This window comes from Delphinus delphis, chromosome 5 (assembly GCF_949987515.2).
Source record: "Delphinus delphis chromosome 5, mDelDel1.2, whole genome shotgun sequence".
Lineage (NCBI taxonomy): Eukaryota > Metazoa > Chordata > Mammalia > Artiodactyla > Delphinidae > Delphinus > Delphinus delphis.
Window position 1 is genome coordinate 3,797,837 of NC_082687.1, and position 20,433 is coordinate 3,818,269.

At 39.5% G+C, this 20,433-nt stretch overlaps 1 protein-coding gene across 5 annotated transcripts in view; it reads left to right on the top strand.

Annotated features, from left to right (window-relative positions):
* Positions 1–20,433, top strand: part of RAPGEF2 (Rap guanine nucleotide exchange factor 2) — a 245,336-nt gene that overhangs the window by 182,516 nt on the left and 42,387 nt on the right. For all 5 annotated transcript variants that reach the window (XM_060011939.1, XM_060011941.1, XM_060011940.1 and 2 more), the window contains 2 exons: positions 7,020–7,151; positions 16,704–16,881. In XM_060011939.1, coding sequence (XP_059867922.1) covers positions 7,020–7,151; positions 16,704–16,881 — 310 coding nt within the window. The remainder of the gene's footprint in view (positions 1–7,019; positions 7,152–16,703; positions 16,882–20,433) is intronic.

Consider the following 20,433-nt stretch of genomic DNA (forward strand, 5'->3'; position numbering starts at 1 on the left):
TGCCGCAGAGCGGCTGGGCCCGTGAGCCACGGCCGCTGAGCCTGCGCGTCTGGAGCCTGTGCTCCGCAACGGGAGAGGTCACAGCAGTGAGAGGCCCGCGTACCGCAAAAATAAATAAATAAATAAATAAATAAAAATAGTCATAATAATAACCTACTTCATGAGATTCTTGTAAGAACAGGACTGGTGTGCAGGTGACCTTACTGTTGCCTTACACAGTCTTACATCTTGGAATAGATGGTACTTAGATCATACACTTTCTCCTCATACTAAAGGATTCCACTTTTCTGTTTTGAAGTGAAGTTCACATGAGTTTCCTATTCAGTGCTTTCTATGAATGTCCGATAGAAAAGGCTTCTTAAAGGTATTTGCTTGAAAACATCAGTCGTGTGACTGACAGCCTTTCAGTCAATTTACTAGTTTTGCTTATTTATTTTCCTCAACAGGGGTCCGAGTTGTTCTGTTTGTGTTCCGTTTATCCTTATTTCATAAATGTAGGGATTAAATTTCAGATTGTAATTCATGCCACTGTAGCCAAGGAAGTTTATGGTTCATTCATAGGTTACCAACCCTAAAAAACATGCGGGTAGCCTTTCTGCCCTGGGGAGAGGGCTGGGTCACCACCACATTTCACGAGATATTTCTAACATATAAAAAGACTTTAAGAATAGTCCACATCAAAAAATATTTTAAAAATAAAATATAATATGTAGAGTTTTGGGGGAAATATATATAATAAGTAAAGTACTATAATGGTGGTATTAGGTATGAGAGTGTCAAAAATAAGTTAGTTTTTTTTTTTTCCCCATTGAATTTGGAAACTATCTGACCTAAGATGGAAAAATGGCAGAGGGAATGGAAAGGGAGAGAGACAGCTGCAGGTGGATTCTACAAGTTATTTCATTTAGTCACTGGACAATGTTACGTTCATTTTACAGAGGAAACTAAGGTGCACAGAAGTTAATCAACTTGCTCAGGGTTGCTTGACTTAGCAGGAAGTTGAACAGAAGATAACTTGATATGTACAATGAGACTTACGTCTTTTGAGCCTGCCAGGAAGCTGGGAGAATATTAAGTTCTTACAAATTGCTAATCTTTTGTCAGGTTTCTCCAGTAAATATAAAGCAAATTTTTGTTGAACCGTTCGTTCCTTTAAAGCATAGTCATACCAATATTTAAAAATGTCTACATGTATTTTAATGAGAAATATTATTAAATCTATCAGTTTATTAAATTATTATCTCATGACCCTTTGGGGGAAGCTTTGTTTCTTGCCTTTATGTATATTTACAAACAAAAGAAATTGTATACTGTGCAGAAATCTTTCTCTTTGCTTTGTGGAGTACTGATGGATGAAGTATTATTTCAAGGATGAGTCCTGGGTCTTGAGCACGTCTTAATGGGATGTGAGAGAAGTAAAAATGATTTCTGATGAATAATATTCAGGAGTCCAAATGCTTACTTTTTCTGGTGTTCCTAAAGAAATATTATGGGGTAGAGAAATAAAAGTTGACCACAGTATAAAGTGGTCTTTAAAACGAGCTACCAAATAATATTCCTGCCTATGCAAGCTGTATGTAGAAATAGGTCAGCGCGTGTCGGAACTCGTCGTATTAGAAAAGATCAGTTTTAGTAAAAGAAAAGCTGTGTGTGTGTACACAGAGAGAAAATATGACTTGCTTTTAAAGTACAACCTGAGTCCCACCGTGGCTGAAGGAACAGTGTCTGGAGCTGGGTGATGACTGGCCCCTGAGGCCCTTTCTGAGAGCAGCTCCGTCCCTGCTGGCATCCAGACTAGATTCCAGATGCAGGAATGCACAGCTGGGAGCCCCTGTGTCTTCCGCGAATCTGCACGTGGTGGTTCATGGCCGACACCCTTCTGTCTGGTTCTGGGTGCCAGGCTCTCCTCTGAGTGCTTTCTACCCAGTCGTTCACTTAATCCTCACCACACAGGTCTTTAATAAATGATGAATGAATGGGAAATAGAGGAGGCTGTATTTTCACTGGCACCTCAGGAAAAAATGGGCAATGTGTCCAGGAACATACCAGCTCCTCCCCTCAGAGCCTGAAAATATGAGTGTGGAAAGCGCTCACAGAGCTCCAGGGATGACCTGGGGAGAACAGCACTCATTTGGGTAAATTCTTAGTGTTGCGTCTTAACATGAAGCTGGCGTTCAGTCACTGAGTGTGATACTCAATTTACCTTAGTACTGTTGTTACTCAAGGTGAACTGTCAGGGAGGATTGGATAGATTCTAACCGTTACCCCAAACCTTGTGTGTTCTGTTGTAGCAATTTCTTGAAATAAAAGTGATTCTGGGGTTCGTTGGGAAATTTTTAGTGAGGTAAATTTCAACTGATGGTGACAGTGTTTTTTTGTTTTGTTTAGTTTTGAACTGTTGGATTTCTCAGCAGTCCTACGATGCTAATGCATCATGGGACATACAACTCTAGTATGTTTCCATTACATCACCAGTGTAATGTACCAATGTATTACCACTGGTATACCAGCCCCTTCCTGTAGAGCTGGAAAACATAAACTTAAGAAGTTTTTGGGGGGAGAGAAGGAAGGGGAAGAAAGGAAATGCCCTAGTCTCTACTACGTTAGCACCACTTTGAGGAATTTTACCAGTTCAGCAAAGTATTTATTTAGCGGTGTCAGAGACTTCAAGGCGTCCTCACTCACTGAATTTATGTTCAAAACAGAGTTCATTTATTAGCCGGTACTTTTATGAATGCCAATCATTAGATTAATTAATAAGCCAAAGGCTATCAAATGCCTTTTCCTATATGAGCCTTAAGTCTTCCCTAGTACTTCTTACTTAAAGCTAATTGTTCGAGCACCCCTGTTTCTCCCAAAAAAGAAAACAAAACCAGCTATCATTTAATTGATACCCAGATTTTACAAAACTGGGATTAATATTGTTTGTGCTTACTTTACGCATTTAAGAATCTGATTTAAATACGTATTACCATTGTTGTTTCTTATGTAATTAATAGTGTTTCTGGTGAACCTGTGATTCAGTCATTTGCCTGACACGAGTTTGTTACAATTGTGATTCACAAGTGCCCTGTCTTTAGGAATATAGATTGCTTGATCCAGGAAAAATGTGAGCAGTAATATATTCATAAAATCAAATATGAAAATAAAAGCATTTCAATGACAACAAGAAAAATATGAGATTTCCTTGAATTGCGTTCGTAATGAATTGCTGTTAAATATTGAATATATTGGTGTTAAGGTCAAAATGTATAAAATATATTAATTTCCCCTTTAATTTATTTAATTATTATTTAATTTTATTCAGGTAGCTACTGCGTATAGCCCCAGCTTCAAAAAATTTTCTTATTGTTGAGCAGAATTTCTGTTATAAGTGGTGGCTAGAGCCGCAAGATAATTCCCAGCCCATTTCATTGGAAATTTGATCAAACAGCATGGTGATAGTAACTTAAAAAGGCCCTGGATCAAGCGTAGAAAAGCTGGGACAGTGAGTCTTTTGTCCTTGGCGTGTGGCCCCCTGCTTTGGTATGTTTTGCTCCGACAGTGAGTTACTGGCTCCCAGCATTCGGCGTTACCCTTTTGCCCTGAGGTTGAACGCGGTGCCTGTGCCTGTGTTTGCACCCTGACTCCCAGTTCCCAGCTGGTTCATTTCCCTCTGAAAGAGCCGCTTCCCTTAGGCCTGGGCTCAGGTCTCCAGTCTGTAGAGTGTGAGGCTGGGCCGCACCCGTGCATTTCAGGCTCTCTTCTCTCGCGGCAGACAAGCTCCACACCCCTCCCATTCCACAGCCTTGGCCGACGTGGCCTGTTGATAGCGTTTAATCACGGGACTCTCATCCCCATCTATGGGGAGAAATGCGAAGCTTTCTCAAGCATGGCATCTGTTCTCATACAAAGAGATATTTAGCTAATACTGAATTTTATAGGCATTAACTTTAACATCATTTCATTGTCTGCAAAGAACACAAGTGGTGGTGGGGAGATAAAAAGTCACGTTTAAAGAACTATGTTTGAGGGAATTCCCTGGCGGTCCAGTGGTTAGGACTCCGCGCTTCCACTGCAGGGGACCGGGGTTCAATCCCTGGTCAGGGAGCTAAGATCCTGCAAGCCGTGCAGCGTGGCCAAAAACAAACAATGTTTGACTTATTTTTCTATTGTGCCTGACACCTACTACAATGACTTTTTAGGTAGTAGAATTTACATTTGGAATTGGGGGTGTCTTATTCACCTTGATATTTCCTGTACCTAACAGAGTGTCTGACATAGCAGATACTTAATAAGTATTTCTAAAGTAGAATTGAATTCTTAAGAATGAAAGTGTTTCTTCTTTTCTCTTTACACGCAGACTTTATGGTTCTTAGCTTAACAAAGCCACATAATTCTGCTCTTTGGGGTCTAAGTGAGCGTAGATGAATAGATTGTGGACTGTCTGTTCACACTCCACAATCTGTTTAGAGCTTTAGAGCTCGAAGGCTGCTGTGCTTTCCCCACAGTGCATTTAGTCAGGAAAGACGACCAGTTGACGGACACTGTCCTGCGAGACTTGAGTCAATAACTGTCTGGTGAGTAAAACTTCATCAGATGGATACATCTTTATTTGACATATTCAAGTTAAGTTTTAAAAATCACACTGTGTGGCACATGTCGACCTGAGTCATCTCTATAAAAGATAATCAGTAGAAATCAGTTTATTGTTCTGTAAGTACCTGTATCGACTGATGCCTTTTAAAGTCGCTGAGCTATGGAGTCTTGGTTCTTCAGTTGCCTTTTGTGGTGAGTGACTGCATTCAACATGAGGAAGGGTGTTTATCCTGGCTTTGAACCCATTGTTTTACTATCTGACATGTATCACTCAGCTACAAGTAAAATACAGCTTGGCAAACTTTTGTCTTCAGACTGTTCCTGAAGAAATCCTGGAAATATTTCGCTATTCTACATTGTGAATAAAATATATAAATTCTCAAATTTGGGGGTTTCACCTATCTGTTCCTTGCAGGGAAATTGTTATTTTCCCACTTTTATCTATTTCAAATCATCTTCAATTATCAGTTAAAAAAACATTCATAGTGAGATATACATCATTCTTGCAATGATTTCACACATTTGAATAAACATCTCACTTCTCTGAGCTTCTCCAACATGTGCCTTTTTATCTGTTTATTTAGCATCTGTTTATATGCCCTCCAATAAATTTATGTTTAAATCTTTTCTTTGTATACTTTGTCTCCCATGATGTTAAAAATATTATTTCTATGCAGACTATATTAAATGGTTTTTTTTCTGAAGGGGTATAATTTTACTTTTTTAATTTTTTTAATTTAATTTTTTTTATTTTTTATGCAATCTAAAGGTTGCTTTCCATTTACAGTTATTACAAAATATAGGCTATATTCCCCACATTGTACAGTACATCCTTGAGCCCATCCCATACCCACGCCTCTCCTCCACCCGCCACTGGCAGCCACTAGTCACTAGTTGTTCTCTGTATCTGTGAGTCTGCTGCTTTCTTGTTATAGTCACTACTTTGTTATACTTTTTTTTTTTTTTTGCATTACGCGGGCCTCTCACTGTTGTGGCCTCTCCTGTTGCGGAGCACAGGCTCCGGACGCGCAGGCTCAGCGGCCATGGCTCACGGACCCAGCCGCTCCGCGGCATGTGGGATCCTCCCAGACCGGGGCACGAACCCGTGTCCCCTGCATCGGCAGGCGGACTCTCAACCACTGCGCCACCAGGGAAGCCCTGTTATACTTTTTTAGATTCCACATGTAGTTGATGTCATACTGCGTTTGCCCTTCTCTGTCTGACTTATTTCACCTAGCACAATGCCTTCCAAGTCCATCCATGTGTTCAGTACTATTAAGTGTCGTAATCTGTTTATTGAGTCAGGTCTGAATGGCTGTGGGTGTCAGGAACCTGCATCACGTCCCCTGTGGGACTTACTCTAAACTGTGAAGTGGCATCTTGGTTTTGGAAGGGGAGGAGGGATGAGGGTCCCGGGAGAGAAGGCAGTATTGCCAAGGCAAGCTCTTCCTTAAGTTTGATTTTAACAGTTAGTCTTTATTATTTATTATTCAGCAGCCAAATCGGATCAGTATGCCAGCAGGAAAGAAAGATATCAGTGTGCAGGGTGTCAGCATATATTTTGAAATGTCAGGTTTATTATTGGCCAGTAGTGTCTTCTAAGTGTGATGCTATAGATACATAGTGCCCTTTTGAATTCAAAAGAATTGCTAATAACTTATGAGTGTAAGATTTTAAGGGCAGCGTTTTCTTAGCATCTCATTCACTAACTAGCACATAGTAAGAGGAAGAGGGCTCAGTAAATATTTGTTGAATGGGTGAATGTTTCCTTTTTCAGTGCATTTTCTCTGCTGTATGGGGGGTGATAGAAGCACTTGGGGGATGCTGAGGGAATCTGTTCAATAGACGCAATTTTTATTTGGAGTTTAAACGTGAACAGGTAGTATCTATGTGTCTGTGATAGGTAAATGTTGTCCATAACCTTCTCGACTCTGCATTCTCCGAGAGCATACTTTCCTGTTTTCTCCGTAGTGCCTGTGTAGTTACTTGTATAACAATACACTTTGTTCTAAGATGCTCATCTTTTTAACCTTTAAACATCATTTGGGCATACATGAACCTCAAATCTGTTTTCTTATTTAAGCTGTCTCTTGCCACAAAGTTGCACTTTGCTGGCTAACAAATAGTAGAAGACTAATTTGCTCATTGGTGTATAATTTGAAAGTTGTAGCTCATTGAATTCAGTGCTCACCAGGTTAATCTTAACCGCCAAACCCACCTACTTAAGCGTTGAATTTAGTATGATTTAAGGCTCATTGAATGCCCATAAACTTTACAAATTCATTTTGTGATTTTTGGTGAATAGGACAGTATTTAGTCATGGTGAATTTAAGAAATGAAGGACCTTTCCTGGCCTGGAGTAGAGTGTGACACAATTTGTAGATGCCTGCTTGGCGTTCTCGGTTCCAGCTGTAACACAGTTTCTCCTGATCCTTCCCCAGCTTCCTGCAGATTTCACAAAGCTACACCTCACCGACAGTCTCCACCCACAGGTGACTCACGTCTCCTCCAGCCACTCAGGATGTAGCATCACCAGTGATTCTGGAAGCAGCAGTCTTTCTGATATCTACCAGGTAGGAAGGTGTTTTCCTTGTCATTTGCTTCATTTTCATGTATTCTGAGGAGTTCTGTGATTTTTCATGGATAGAATCTTAAAGGTAAATATGTGTGTGTGTGTTATATGTGCACACATGGGCATAAAATGGTAATGTTTATGCTTCACACAGACATGTAGTATGTTGTATGTTTGTTTTAGGAAGTCGAACGACAGTCTAAATGCATTTGCCTCTGCTATTACCAGTTACCAGAATTTTAAATGGAGTGGTTACAATGGAGATGTGTCCCCGGACTGTAAATATTTTATTAATTTGACTGTAGGTGTACTAGGTCGATGACCCTTTCTTGAACAAAATTGTAAGGGAAGACTTCAGAATTATGCTTCCATACTAAGTTTTTCTTAATAAAGTCTTGGGTGTGACAAAAGGAAGAGATTATTAAGATTCGATCGCTGAATTATTGCATTATTTTTGTTACCTATAGACGTACATGTTTCAAATAAATTCTTATGATAGTGATGGATAGAAAAACTAGAATTATGGAATTTCAAAAATGTTTTTAAAGCAAAATAATTTTAATTGTTAAGGAATAGTTCATTGGCTTAGAAAATGCAGATTTAGGAAAAGTGACTGGAATATGCAAAAAAAGATCCTTTTTTTTTGTTACAGCTAATACGGGATTTCAGATGGTTTCAAACAAAAAGAATGTAATACTCACTTTGCAAAGTATAATTCTAGGCTCCTTAGGAATCGTGATAGGAGATGGCCGCAATAAAACCTTTCTCTAACAATATTACAGCGTTTCAGGATCATTGATACATTCAGGCAGCGCTCAGTTTCTGTTTTTTTAAAAAATTACTAAAAGTATCTAAACAGAATACCATCAGGGCAAAACATGTCTGTTTAAGTCCTAAATTTAGTAGATCTTAGAAAGTTAATTTTCTTTTCAGGAGGCATTAGGCACCCACTTTTCTATAATTCAGAGGTGTTGTGGAGAGCTCACTGGCTACTAAGTGGTAGCCACAAATGCAATTATTTGCAGATTCTTAGCTGATTAAGAACTTTTTTTTATTATTTTGCAAAAAGAAACATAATGATCTGGCTCTTTAAAGTAACTTTTCAAGTTTCTACTTTGAGGCATTAAATGTTAACTTGTAATTAAATCGGTAGGAAGTAGTCCCATTTTCAAATGTTCGAGGAGGAAAAGGTGGTGGATCAGGGTAAAATTATTCCCCCCGCCTTGCATAATGCCTGTTTTTAGAAGTTGATTTTTTGAACATTTATTCAAGAGTATCCCTTATAATAGAACAATGAACGGTAGAAGTAAAAGTTGTGCTTTAGCACAACTGTTTAATTGAAATGTTTAATTGAATGTTTAATTGAAACATCATGATAGAGCCTTTGTCTTCTACACTTTGAGATGATCACGTGCTTTAAAGACCTGTAGTAGGAACACAGCTTGAGGTTGTAGCAGTTACCCCTGCTGTTCTTCGGGTGTAATTCCAGGCTGAATGGAGCCTGCTAGAAGGTAAATTTATAATAAGAATGAAGTGAGTCGTTTGTATACGTTATGGAGGCGTATTCTGAGGGAAACTTTAGCTTTATGTGTTATTACCTTGGGTAGGTTGGGGAAGGGTGTGAGGAGATTCTTGATGGTACTTTGGCTGTCCCCAGCCCCCATCAGGCTGTCTGAGGATCCAGACCGTGGTGAGAACTCCACCTGGTTCTATGGGGGTTGGAGTTTGCAGTCTGCAGTCCGGCTTTATCTTGGGGTGTCGTTGGAAAAGAGGACCCCTGCGTATTTTGATTCATTTTAGTTGAGCTTCACAGCTGTCCATTTCAAACTTGATGACAGGCATGTAGCCTGGTAAGTTTGTATCCTTCCTAAGGAAAAATCCATAGATGTAACTAAGGATTTGGTTACTGACTGTAGGACTAACATTGACTAGAGATCCCCTATTGTCTTTAAATCAGAAATTCTGAAGGTGAGAAGAAATCTGCCAGATGCGCCTGGTTTGGCGACCAGTCTTGTGTTTGAATCCTCTGCTCTCTTCCTGTCAGTCAGGTTGATTCTTGAGCGGCTCCAGTGATGGGCAGCTGTCTCCCATGGCGACCCCTTACTCGTGCATCCAGTTCTGACTTCGAGGAAGCTGTCACGTTGGAGCGAGTATAAATGCTCAGGAGACGGATACAAAGAGGTTGTCATGGAATGCCATGTGCCAGAGAGAAAAAGTTTGAATAATTTTTCTGAGAGAGTTGGAGGAGAGGAATTCAAGAGCAAAGTGGGATCACTAGCTTATTTAAGAAAAGAAACCTCCTCTCTTTTAACAGGGGCATATGATGGTGGATTTGGAGTGGGGAGTTTGGGAGTTGAGCGAGTTTCTGCCTGGTGTCTCTGAGTTCCTTCTTTGCAAAGAGTGAGAGGGTTGGCAGGTGGAGAGTCTCAAGGAGAGACACATTTTGGAATCATAGTTTTGGAGAGAAGGGGAGCAAATTGACCAGAGCATCGGAGGCTCAGCTGGGTAGGTGCCCCCAAATACAGAGTGATTTCCCTCTGCCCTGGTAAGTAGTTTTCTCCACAGTGAGCACAAAGAAAGCAAAGATTTGGCTTCCCCCGGGACCGCCTCTTGATTCAAGGAGTGTAGTGGAAAGACAGACGGAGCAGCACAGCACACCAGGCTCCTCGTAACGCAGGGCTTTGTTTTTGCAGGCCTTCTGTCCAGAATTTTCTCTCCTTTTCGGCCTTCATTGATCCCTTTCGGCCTTCGTTTCCAAGGACCGCTTTCTCAGAGAGTTCTTCCCTTCTTACCCTTTGAAACGCAGGTCCTACATGTTGGTCCCGTCCCTGGCTGGTCTTTTAGACTTTAATTGAAGTGATTGTCACTTTCTCAGTTAGGTCTGTCCCCCAGCATGACTGCTTCAAGAGGCAGGGACTTCTCTGTCTTGTCTTCGTCTTCTCTCTAGAGCCTGGAATAGGGCCAGGAAGTCGTAGGCCTTCAGGAAAGACGCGTGGAAGGAATGGGACTGTGGTGTTAGACTAGGGGGCAGAAGCTGGAGTGTGAGAGCCAGGCACGAAGCTCAGAGAGCCTGGAAGACTGAGGAACATGCTTGTTTTGAAAAAGGGCTGCCTTGGAAGGCAAGGAAAGCAAGCTGAAAAGCGGGAGGCTACTGGTGACAGAAAGCAGAGTGCCTAAGCTGGTGACACGAGACAATGCAATTTCCAGTCACGGTAAGGCCCTGGTTAAGTGGCGTGATTATCAGAGCAGTGACTTGGGTGGACTGCAAACAACTACGAAAGTAGGCAGACTGATGGAACCGAGTTCAAGCAAAACGAAATTCACGTGTAAGCATGCAATATGGAATAGAGGAAACCTCAAATCAATGAAGTGATGGATTATTCAGTAAATGGTCTTTGGGGGAGGGGGGCCCACTTTAATGACCATACTTCGTATCATAATTAAGATTAAATTCCAGATAAAGAGCTAGCAAACTTTTTTTTTTTCTTTTTTGGAAAGTATTTATTTACTTACTTACTTACTTACTTATTTTACTTTACTTACTTACGACTGCTCCGCAGGGCATGTGGTATCTTAGTTCCCCAACCAGGGATCGCACCTGAGCCCACGGCAGTGAAAGTGCCGAATCCTACCCACTGGACCGCCCAGGGATTCCCAGGAGTTAGCAAACTCTTAATGGTGTAATGAATGATCAAAACTTTTAATAATTAAAAGAGCAATTGAGACAAAGATTTAAAGTCAGACTTTTAACTCACTCATGCAAATTATAAGAAAAATACTTCACTCATAGCATAACGATATTCAAAGGACAAGGGTAGGTAATTTGCAGAAGAGAACATGCACGTGTCTATACCTTAAATAAATATTTAAGACATAAGTGAGTATATGGGGATTTAAATATGAAACTATTTTTCCTATCAAATTAGCACAGACTTTCTTATAATATTTATAGATAGACATTCTTATACCTGTTAGGATTGTAGCTTTTGGAAAGAAACCTAACAATTTACATTAAAAGCTTTAAAGAATTGTTCTTCTCTTTTAGGTAAATCCTATATTGAAATTTTAAAAAAATTCCTAGTGTAAAATTAGGAAGAGCACAAATTATGATACACAAACTGGATTTAATGCAAGCATTATACTTATTTCCAAATATATTTTCATAGTTTATGCATATATATGGCTTTGTCTGCAGTGCCTACTCACTTTGTTGTCTCAGTTAAATTAGCATCAGCGTTAGCCTTCAACATAAATTTCTAGCCTAAATTTATATCAGGGTCTGACTCAGGTGCTATTTGGGTTACATACGTATGTTTGAAATTCTGCACAAAGTTTGTTTCAAGATTACTTATAAAGCAGCCCTCCTAAACATGGGGATATGTGTGGGTGTGGGATATTTAATAGGCAAAAAGCTTTTTCATAAATGATTTTTAAGTACTTAATGATAAACGTGTAGTAGTTACATTGTTTTTTTTAAATTAACACTTCACTAGCGCTTTATGGCATTTAATATTTCCTCAGTTTCTTCATTTACTTGATATCCTTAAAAATGCCAAATAAACTGGTTTTAAGAACTGTATTCATAATAACAAACTATATTTAGTCCCTTTTTATTTAAATAAATCATAGCGCTCTCAGCATTGATCTGAGAATATTAATAGTTTTTTTTGAGAATAATACTATTTAGCTGTAATGTGCACCTAAATCTATGTTATGTTATATATGTGGAAGGTAAATTAATTTAGAACAGGAGTTCTTTGCCTAAATGACATTGTTCTATACCTTTTATTTATTTTTTTTTATTGAAGTACAGTTAATTTACAGTATTGTGTTAGTTTCAAGTGTACAGCAATGTGATTCAGTTATATATTTATATTCTTTTTCAGATTCTTTTCCATTATAGGTTATTTCAAAATACTGAGTATAGTTCCCTGTGCTATATAGTAGGTCCTTGTAGGTCCACATTTTATATATAATAATGTGTATATGTTAATCCCACATTACCTACATACCTTTTAAATATAAAGTGTGTGCATATCTTTATTGAGAATGAAAGGGTTTAAAGTCTAGCATTATCTCAGTAATATTGTACTTTGGTGGAAGCTAGAAAGTAGCAAGTGTTTTATGTTTATATACAAATGTAAATTTTATGTTTTATGACTTAGCAAAGCAAGACACATTTTATTACTTTATTATATTTTAACTATTTTCTTTATGAAGACAGTCTGTTTGGAAAACTGGGTGAAGTATTATAGTGCAAAGTATTTAGTAGTTTGTGTTGGTTGGACCCGATTTTGAGTCCTGGCACAATTACTAGGTTTTGTTTTGTTTTGAACAATTTATTTAGTTTCCCTTCGTGTTTTCTCATCTGGAAAATAGTGGTAATAATCCTAATTTGCTGAATTGATATGAAGATTATTATGTACTAAAAGCATCAAATGTAGTGCTAGGTACACAGTAGTCATTCAATATAGAATCACTGTTTTTATAATTATCGTGTGAGCCATTTAGCCAGAACTTAATGGGTGCAGTTAGCCTGAGGGAAATTTTTACAGTGTGTAAGGGGTTGGGATATTTAACAGAGTGTTGGGGGGGAGTGTTTTGGCAAATTCTGCCAGTGTAAATTGCGTGCAAGGCTCATTGCTGGGGTAGAGGGATGCCGGCACAGAGGTGGAAACGTGTCCCCTTGAGGAAGGGACTTTAATGTGGCCTGTAACTGGCTTTCTTTCCCCATATTCGATCCAAGAACAATCCTATGAATGGTGAAATGTAACTCCAGCTTCCTGGTGACAAAACTGGGTCTACAGAGGATCAGCGACTTTGATAAAGCCTCTTGATGAATGCTAGAGCTGAGATTTGAACCACTAACCTCTGCTTTGTCTGTTCATTCAGCGGATGTAAATCCAGTGCGTCCCAGGTTCCGCGCGCTCAGGTTTAGCCCTCTCCCCACCCGCCACAGACCAGTCAGTGCTCACTAAACCTTGGACTCCACTCAGTCTCCAAGGGTCTCATTGTTCACGAAATTAGTAGATTCCCAAAAACTTGTTCATTGAGTTCTATTTAAGATGTATTATTAAAAGGAATTCTGTAGTATTTTAAAATAAAAATGGGTATTTTATTTTATTTTGAATTTTATTTTATTTTTTTAATACGGCAGGTTCTTATTAGTTATCTGTTTTATACATATTCGTGTATATATGTCAATCCCAACCTCCCAGTTCATCCCACCCACCACCACCCCCCTGCTTTCCCCCCTTGGTGTCCATACGTTTGTACTCTACATTTGTGTCTCTAAAACATGGGTATTTATTTTAAATAAAAATAATCTTCTAAGTTACTGGTTTCATAAATGTTATTTTATGAATAGTTTCTTAAGCAATGGAATACACATAACAGGAATAGAAAACAACTAATGATTGTTTACACAGATGGGGTGGTGGGTTCAGTTTTGGAGAGATTAATCCAACTCACATTGGAAAATCTTTTTGTTCTATTTAAGACTTAAATATCATTCATTTAAATGATAGGAATGATTTCTTTGGGATGGTGTAAAATATATCTTTCATCTCTTACCATACGTTAGATGTTTAAAAGTTAAGAAAAACCTTAAGTTATATCGCTATATTACTTAAAAGTGTTTTGTTCTTATTTTTATCTTCAGTAGTGCCTCTTCACTCTAGGCTAATATTAAAGAATGTGGATATAGAGGACTGATTGTATCTTTGAAAATATAAGGTGATGAATAATAATCTTTGATGTTAAGATGAAACTGAGGTGAAAATGTACTCATAGCAACCATTAGCAAATTGTCACATTTGTAGGCGTTAGAAATAAGGTGGTGATAACAATAATATTGGCCTAGTTTCTCTGCTCACAGCCTTGGCATACCGTATCACATCCACTGCTGTTTCAGTGTCATTCTGGAATCTAGAGACGATTTAAGTTAGAGATATGAGCAGATACACACTGCTGTGTATAAAATAGGTAACAACAAGGTCCTGCTGTAGAGCACAGGGAACTATACTCAACATCCTGTAATAAACCATCATGGGAAACAATATGAACAAGAATATGCATGTATATGTATAACTGAATCACTTTGCTGTCCACCAGAAACTAACACAACATTGTAAATCAACTATACTTCGGTTTTTAAAAAAATCATAAATGAGAGGTGCGCTGCTGAGTGTGCCACAATTAATTAACTCTCCGGCCTTGGCTGCAAGGCCATGTTGCTGTCCCACCTGGAGCATCTCTGCTCACCGTGGTCCTACCCAAGCAGCAGTATTCACTAAGGCCACTGCTGAAAGAGCTTTTGTAGAGGTTAGACTTTCCGTTTTCACTCATGCTGTCTTCATTAGGTATTCTGTCTTCAACTATTTTCCCCATAGGTTTTTCTTATAATGTGTGATAATTCTTACAACGTACGGTATAATGTATGTTCAGGAAATCGTACGTAAGGAACTGAAATGTGATTAAAATTCTTTTTGTTAAACTTCAGAAAATATTAACACATACTTGTATTGCTTCAAAATGTAGAATTAAATATTCTATGATATAAACCAAGACTTCAGAAAGCTGAAACTTTGTTGATAAGAAAATAATATGGGACTTCCCTGGTGGTCCAGTGGGTAAGGCTCCATGCTCCCAATGCAGGGGGCCCAGGTTCAATCCGTGGTCAGGTAACTAGATCCTGCGTGCGTGCCGCAACTAGGAGTTTGCATGCCGCACCTAAGAAGTCCACACGCGGCAGCGAAGATCCCTCATGCCGCCACTAAGACCCAGAGCAGCCAAAACAAACAAATATATGTGTTCTTAAAAAAATTTTTTAAATAATACAATTTATTCTTTAAACATTGATTTAAACTAAATGATAGAAAAAGTATAGATCCTTCTATAAGCTGCACTCATGTGTTAAGTATCTCTTACAAAGAGGCAGATTAGGTTGTAGTTATGACTCTGGAGCTGGAATTCCTGGCTCTGTTCTTGATTCCACAATTACCAGCAACATGATCTTGGAGAAATAGTTTCTTTTTACCTATATGTTTGGAGAATAGTAAAAGTCAGTGACTCACTTCATAGGACTGTTGAAGGGTTAAACAAGTCAATGCATGTGAAGCACTTAGAGCAGAGCTCCTGGCACATTGTCAGTATTTGGTGTTGGCTTTCTGTTATTACGTTCAGCGTTTTATATTTTCATCGTTCATTTATTTATTTTAATCTGTATTTGCCTATTCTTCAAAATAAGATGTCTTTATTGTCTTTGAAAATCATGTGGACTGTGAGTTATTTGAAGTTGGTCAACTTTATGTCTTCTACAAAATTAATAGTCTTATAGTAAAGCGTTTCTAAGCGTTTACTATTTTATCTGGAAAACCACGTTTATGATGTTCAAAATGGATATAGTTGATACTTAATTGTACTCGTTCTTAGTGTGCTTAAGCAGTTAGTAAATTCTGGGTACATATGTCAGATGAGGCCAATATGATACATAGTACATGATGGTTGAGATGATCATTACAAAAGCATATAGAATAGCCTAGAAAGGATAGCGCATCTGTACTTGAGATAGCTCAGCAGAAGAGCCCATTTTGAAACTTGTGACTCTTGATTCAGACTAAATATTTGTTTTTAATCACAGAACCATAACAGGCCTTGGAGTCTCTTTCCAGAATTAAAAACAAATTCTAAAAGAGATTGGGTCATTGCATTTATTTAACATTTTTTCAGCACTAGAGAGTAGCTACAGATTTGCAGCTATGAATAAAGACAGCAGCATTCTTAGACTTCCTTCCTTCTCTTCATTCCTGTTATACCTGGTTCCTTCAGACGTTCCTGAGCTAATTTTACGTTTGCCTCATTCTTTCTTGATCTTGATTACTTGACATTCGGTCTGTGCTGCACTCAGCGGTGTTGAGGAATGGGAAGAAAGACTGTGTCACCTACAGGCATGTAGGGTCTTTCACACCTTTGGTGATGTATAGTTGGAGGGTGGACACTGGGGTCATCAAAGTAATTATTAATGTTTTGTTTGCATAGTTATCAGGTTACCTTTGATTTGGGATTCACTTTTTCACAAAGACTGTCTAATAAGAGAGAAGTGGTTCAGTCTTCTTGGCATTAATAAGTCTACACCTGTTCTTTGGGGGAAGGAATTGTTCAGAATTAATTGTCACCCTTAAGCTCTTAGCTTAAGCCATTCTCTGAAAAATGGAGTGAAAACAGATACTGCCTTTTTCTTATTCTACGATGTTTCAAATGCCGTACGACAGGTAATCAGAATTATTGATAGTCATTAATCCTAACTACAAATTCCAGCAGTGATAAAAATCACTCATATTTTGTTGAAGTAATTCTTTTCTGTAGTGCCTAGTGCACGACTATTTGTTAACATTGAATACGTGTAACTTAGTTATGGAAAGTTAATATGAGAAAAAACAATATTTCGAACTAGACTTGTTTTTATTTCTTTTGGGCACAAAAGATTTCCTTAAGAAAGTTGGTCTGTCTGTCTGTCTATACATCTATCTATTTATTTGGGGTCTGTTTTAAGGCCACAGAAAGTGAGGCTGGTGAGATGGACCTGAGTGGGTTACCGGAGACAGCAGTGGACTCTGAAGATGATGATGACGAAGAGGACATCGAGAGAGCCTCGGACCCTCTGATGAGCAGGGACATCGTGCGAGACTGCCTGGAGAAAGACCCCATCGACAGGACAGACGATGACATCGGTAAGTCTGGGCGAGAAAACGAATCTCATAGCAATTTAAAGAATTCAGAGGTAAGACTGTGTAATACAACGGAGCCCAAGAATAGTAGGCTCTGAAAGGTCATTAATGTATCAGTCAGTGTTCCTTGGCATTTGTTGTTGAAAACATTTTTGAAACAATTAATTTTACTCAGGCCATAGCTTCAGGAGACTACAGCTAATAAAAGTTGCTAATAAAAGCCTCCACACGAGCCGTTCCTTGGCTTACTCTTGGACAAAAAAAATAAACATAGTCTTCCAAACATTATTACTTCTATTAATCGTCTTGCGCGCACTATTTCTAGGAAGCTCGAGTTTTTCTTTGTGTGAACATCAGTCGGGTGGTGGTCGGGAAAACCGTCATGCAAATGACTTTTCTTCTTCTCTGGTTCCGTAGGAAGGTGAGCCTCAGGGGAAGAAGAGAGCAGAATGTCAAGTGAGCCCCGCGTGAACCTGGGGGTTGAGGCTTTAAGTGCGCCCTCAGGTTAAGAGTCTAAGTGGCTTTGTGTCCACTTTTTCCTTCCCCGGGGTCGCCTTTACCCGGCTTTGCCGTCAGAGCAACAGTTGACTGTGCAATGGTGCTGTAGCGTTCATGCCTGCCTGATGGGCCCTGCTCCTTCCTTAGATGCCGGGGGCAGTGAGAGCAGCTTCCTCTGAGAGCATCTCTGCCCCGTAGGTCTGGAATCTGATTGTCTGCTCTTCCACACCGTTGGCTCTTTTGGGGCCAATACGTATTTGAAAGAAATTCAAGGAACTGGGTCTAGTGGGATTAGATATAGGACAGTATGGGCATCATCGTCTGTGAGTGGCCGGTTGCTTGTGTTTTAAGGGAGCCAGTATCATGTATGAGGAGGCCCTTGTACCGTTTAAGCACTGCACGTATGCTAGGGAATTAAAGATGGAAAACCAGAACCTTGGATTAGGTATCTAAAATATAACTAAAGCCATTGATGGGAATCGCTAGCTCTTTAGAGATGACTGCTGTGTGGAGTGAGCATTCGGTCATCGGCGGATGTGACTGAGCGCCTTGTGTGGCCTGAAGGTTTCCTAGGTCCTGGCAGACCAGTGGGAACCAAACAGGGAGCCCTGGTCCTGCTGGGGTCTGAGGAATAAAGTGGGGGAGATATTTCGGGGAGTGCAGCGAACAGGGGGCTGTTGTAGGAAGGAAGGACTGTCAACGCCCTTTTAGAAGTTCAGACCCGAAGGAGGTGGTGGGAAGCCAGCCGCGCCTGCACCCCCAGCACAGAAGTGCCTCTGCCGTCACCCTTCCGGGGGCATTAACCTCTAGATTCCTGTTGGAGGAAAGGACGTAGCTGCTTCTCACATGCCCATCCCTGTCCCTCCTCAGCTTAGCCCACCCCCTCCTCCACCTGGTCCACTCCCCGGTCCTGACGTGCTCTTAGACACAAGTCTTCTGAGGCTTCCGCAGCATGAAGTGAAGTGGTCCTGTTGCATCCCTGAAGACGTAGGGTTTAGCTTCCTCCAGACTGATACCACACGTTCATCTGATTTCCATTGTCCAAAATTTATTCCACTCCCTTATCCTCTTTGTCCTTGCCCGCTTCTTTTTCATTTTTAAAAAACTTTTTATTGGAGTATATTTGACTTACAATGTTGCGTTAGTTTCATGTGCACAGCAAAGTGAATCAGTTACACATATACGTATGTTCATTCTTTTTCAGATTCTTTTCCCGTATAGGCCATTACAGAGTACTGAGTAGAGTTCCCTGTGCTATACAGCAGGGCCTTATTTGTTATCCATTTTATATACAGTAGTATGTGTGTGTGTGTGTGTGTGTGTGTGTGTGTGTGTGTGTGTGTGTCAATCCCAGTCTCCCAATTTATCCCTCCCTCCTATGTTTCCCCTTCGGCAACCATACGTTTGACTTCAAGATCCTACTTCTTTTTCAAAATCGCTTTATTGTAAAGAGAGAATGAAATTGGAAGTGTGTTTGGTTTCCCATCTTAAGAATCCTTGCTCATAGGGTTTTTAAAAACTTAGATTGAACACTGCTTATGAACAGATTGACATGGAGGTTATCCTTTTTTGAGTATGCTCATGTTAGTATCGTTATGGAAGAAAATTACGATTATGCAAATACATGTAGCATGTTATTCTTGGAAATTTAAGACTTTCACTTCATATCTGAGAAGTTTTCTCTCTCAGAATTTCTAGAAAGCAAGAGCTATGCTGATTCCTACAAATGAACACCACACTATTTTTTTTTTTTAAGTGTGCTTGTTGATATAATCTCTGGATGAATTACTTACAGTTGAATACTGCCAATACGCTTGTAAACAGTGATAACTCAGATGCATGCTCCTATCAAATATATTTTTATTTAAAATAGTAAATCATTATCACGAAAGATAAGGTCTAGGGACTTCCTAATGGTGCAGTGGTTAAGAATCCGCCTGCCAATGCAGGGGACATGGGTTCGAGCCCTGGTCTGGGAAGATCCCACATGCCACGGAGGAACTAAGCCCGTGCGCCACGACTACTGAGCCCGCACTCTAGAGCCCGCAAGCCACAACTACTGAGCCTGCATGCCACAACTACGGAAGCCCATGCGCCTGGAGCCCATGCTCCGCAACAAGAGAAGCCACCACAATGAGAAGCCCACACACCGCAATGAAGAGTAGTCCCCGCTCGCCGCAACTAGAGAAAGCCCGTGCACAACAACGAAGACCCAACGCAGCCAAAAATAAATAACTAAATTTTTAAAAATTGCTAATATTTAATCATGTTTTTAAAACTGCAGGAATTCCCTTTGGGTTCCCACAGATTCTTGGGTATACCTTTGTTTCAGTACTTTGAAGAAAGGGACATTATTGATTTTTGCGCTTCAACTCGTAACTCTGTAGGTACTCAGTTATTGAATGGTTCCAAATTTAATATTTTTGGTTTTGAGGCCTTTACACATTAAGGTAGAGAACTACTTTGATCCCTTTCAAAGAATTCCTTTTTTTTTCCCCACTTGGTGTACCACACACACATACAAATCCACAGGTTTTTAAAAAAAATCTTAATATAAATTATTTCTTATATAAAATTAAACCAAAGCAATAAGATAAGAATTTTCTGAATTGACTAAAGCTTCTGGTGTCTGTAAGTTGATTATTTAACTTTTCTTTGTGTTACATTGACTAGAAAAAAGTTTTTTTGAATGTCTAATATTTTTCATAAACAGGAATATTTCTTCCCTAACAAAGTAAGATAGATCACATTAATGTATTATCCAGACAGATTCTTCCAAGCCGTGTAGAATAAAGCTGTCCTGTTTCTCCCTTCCACACTGCTTCTCTCCATACGTCCTGGGAACTATCTCAGTGCTCATTCCACGCTCTGAATTCTTGGCTGACATAATCCCTGTAACTCTATGCTTCCTGGGGCATCATCAGGGTTTATGTTGAGCTGCTGTAGTCAAATGCTTCCATTTTATATTTATTATTTTTTTAAAGATTGGTGATCTAAATTCTTTATTTTTTTTTAATTGCTGTAGTCCTCCAGTGTAATACACGATAGAATACAAGC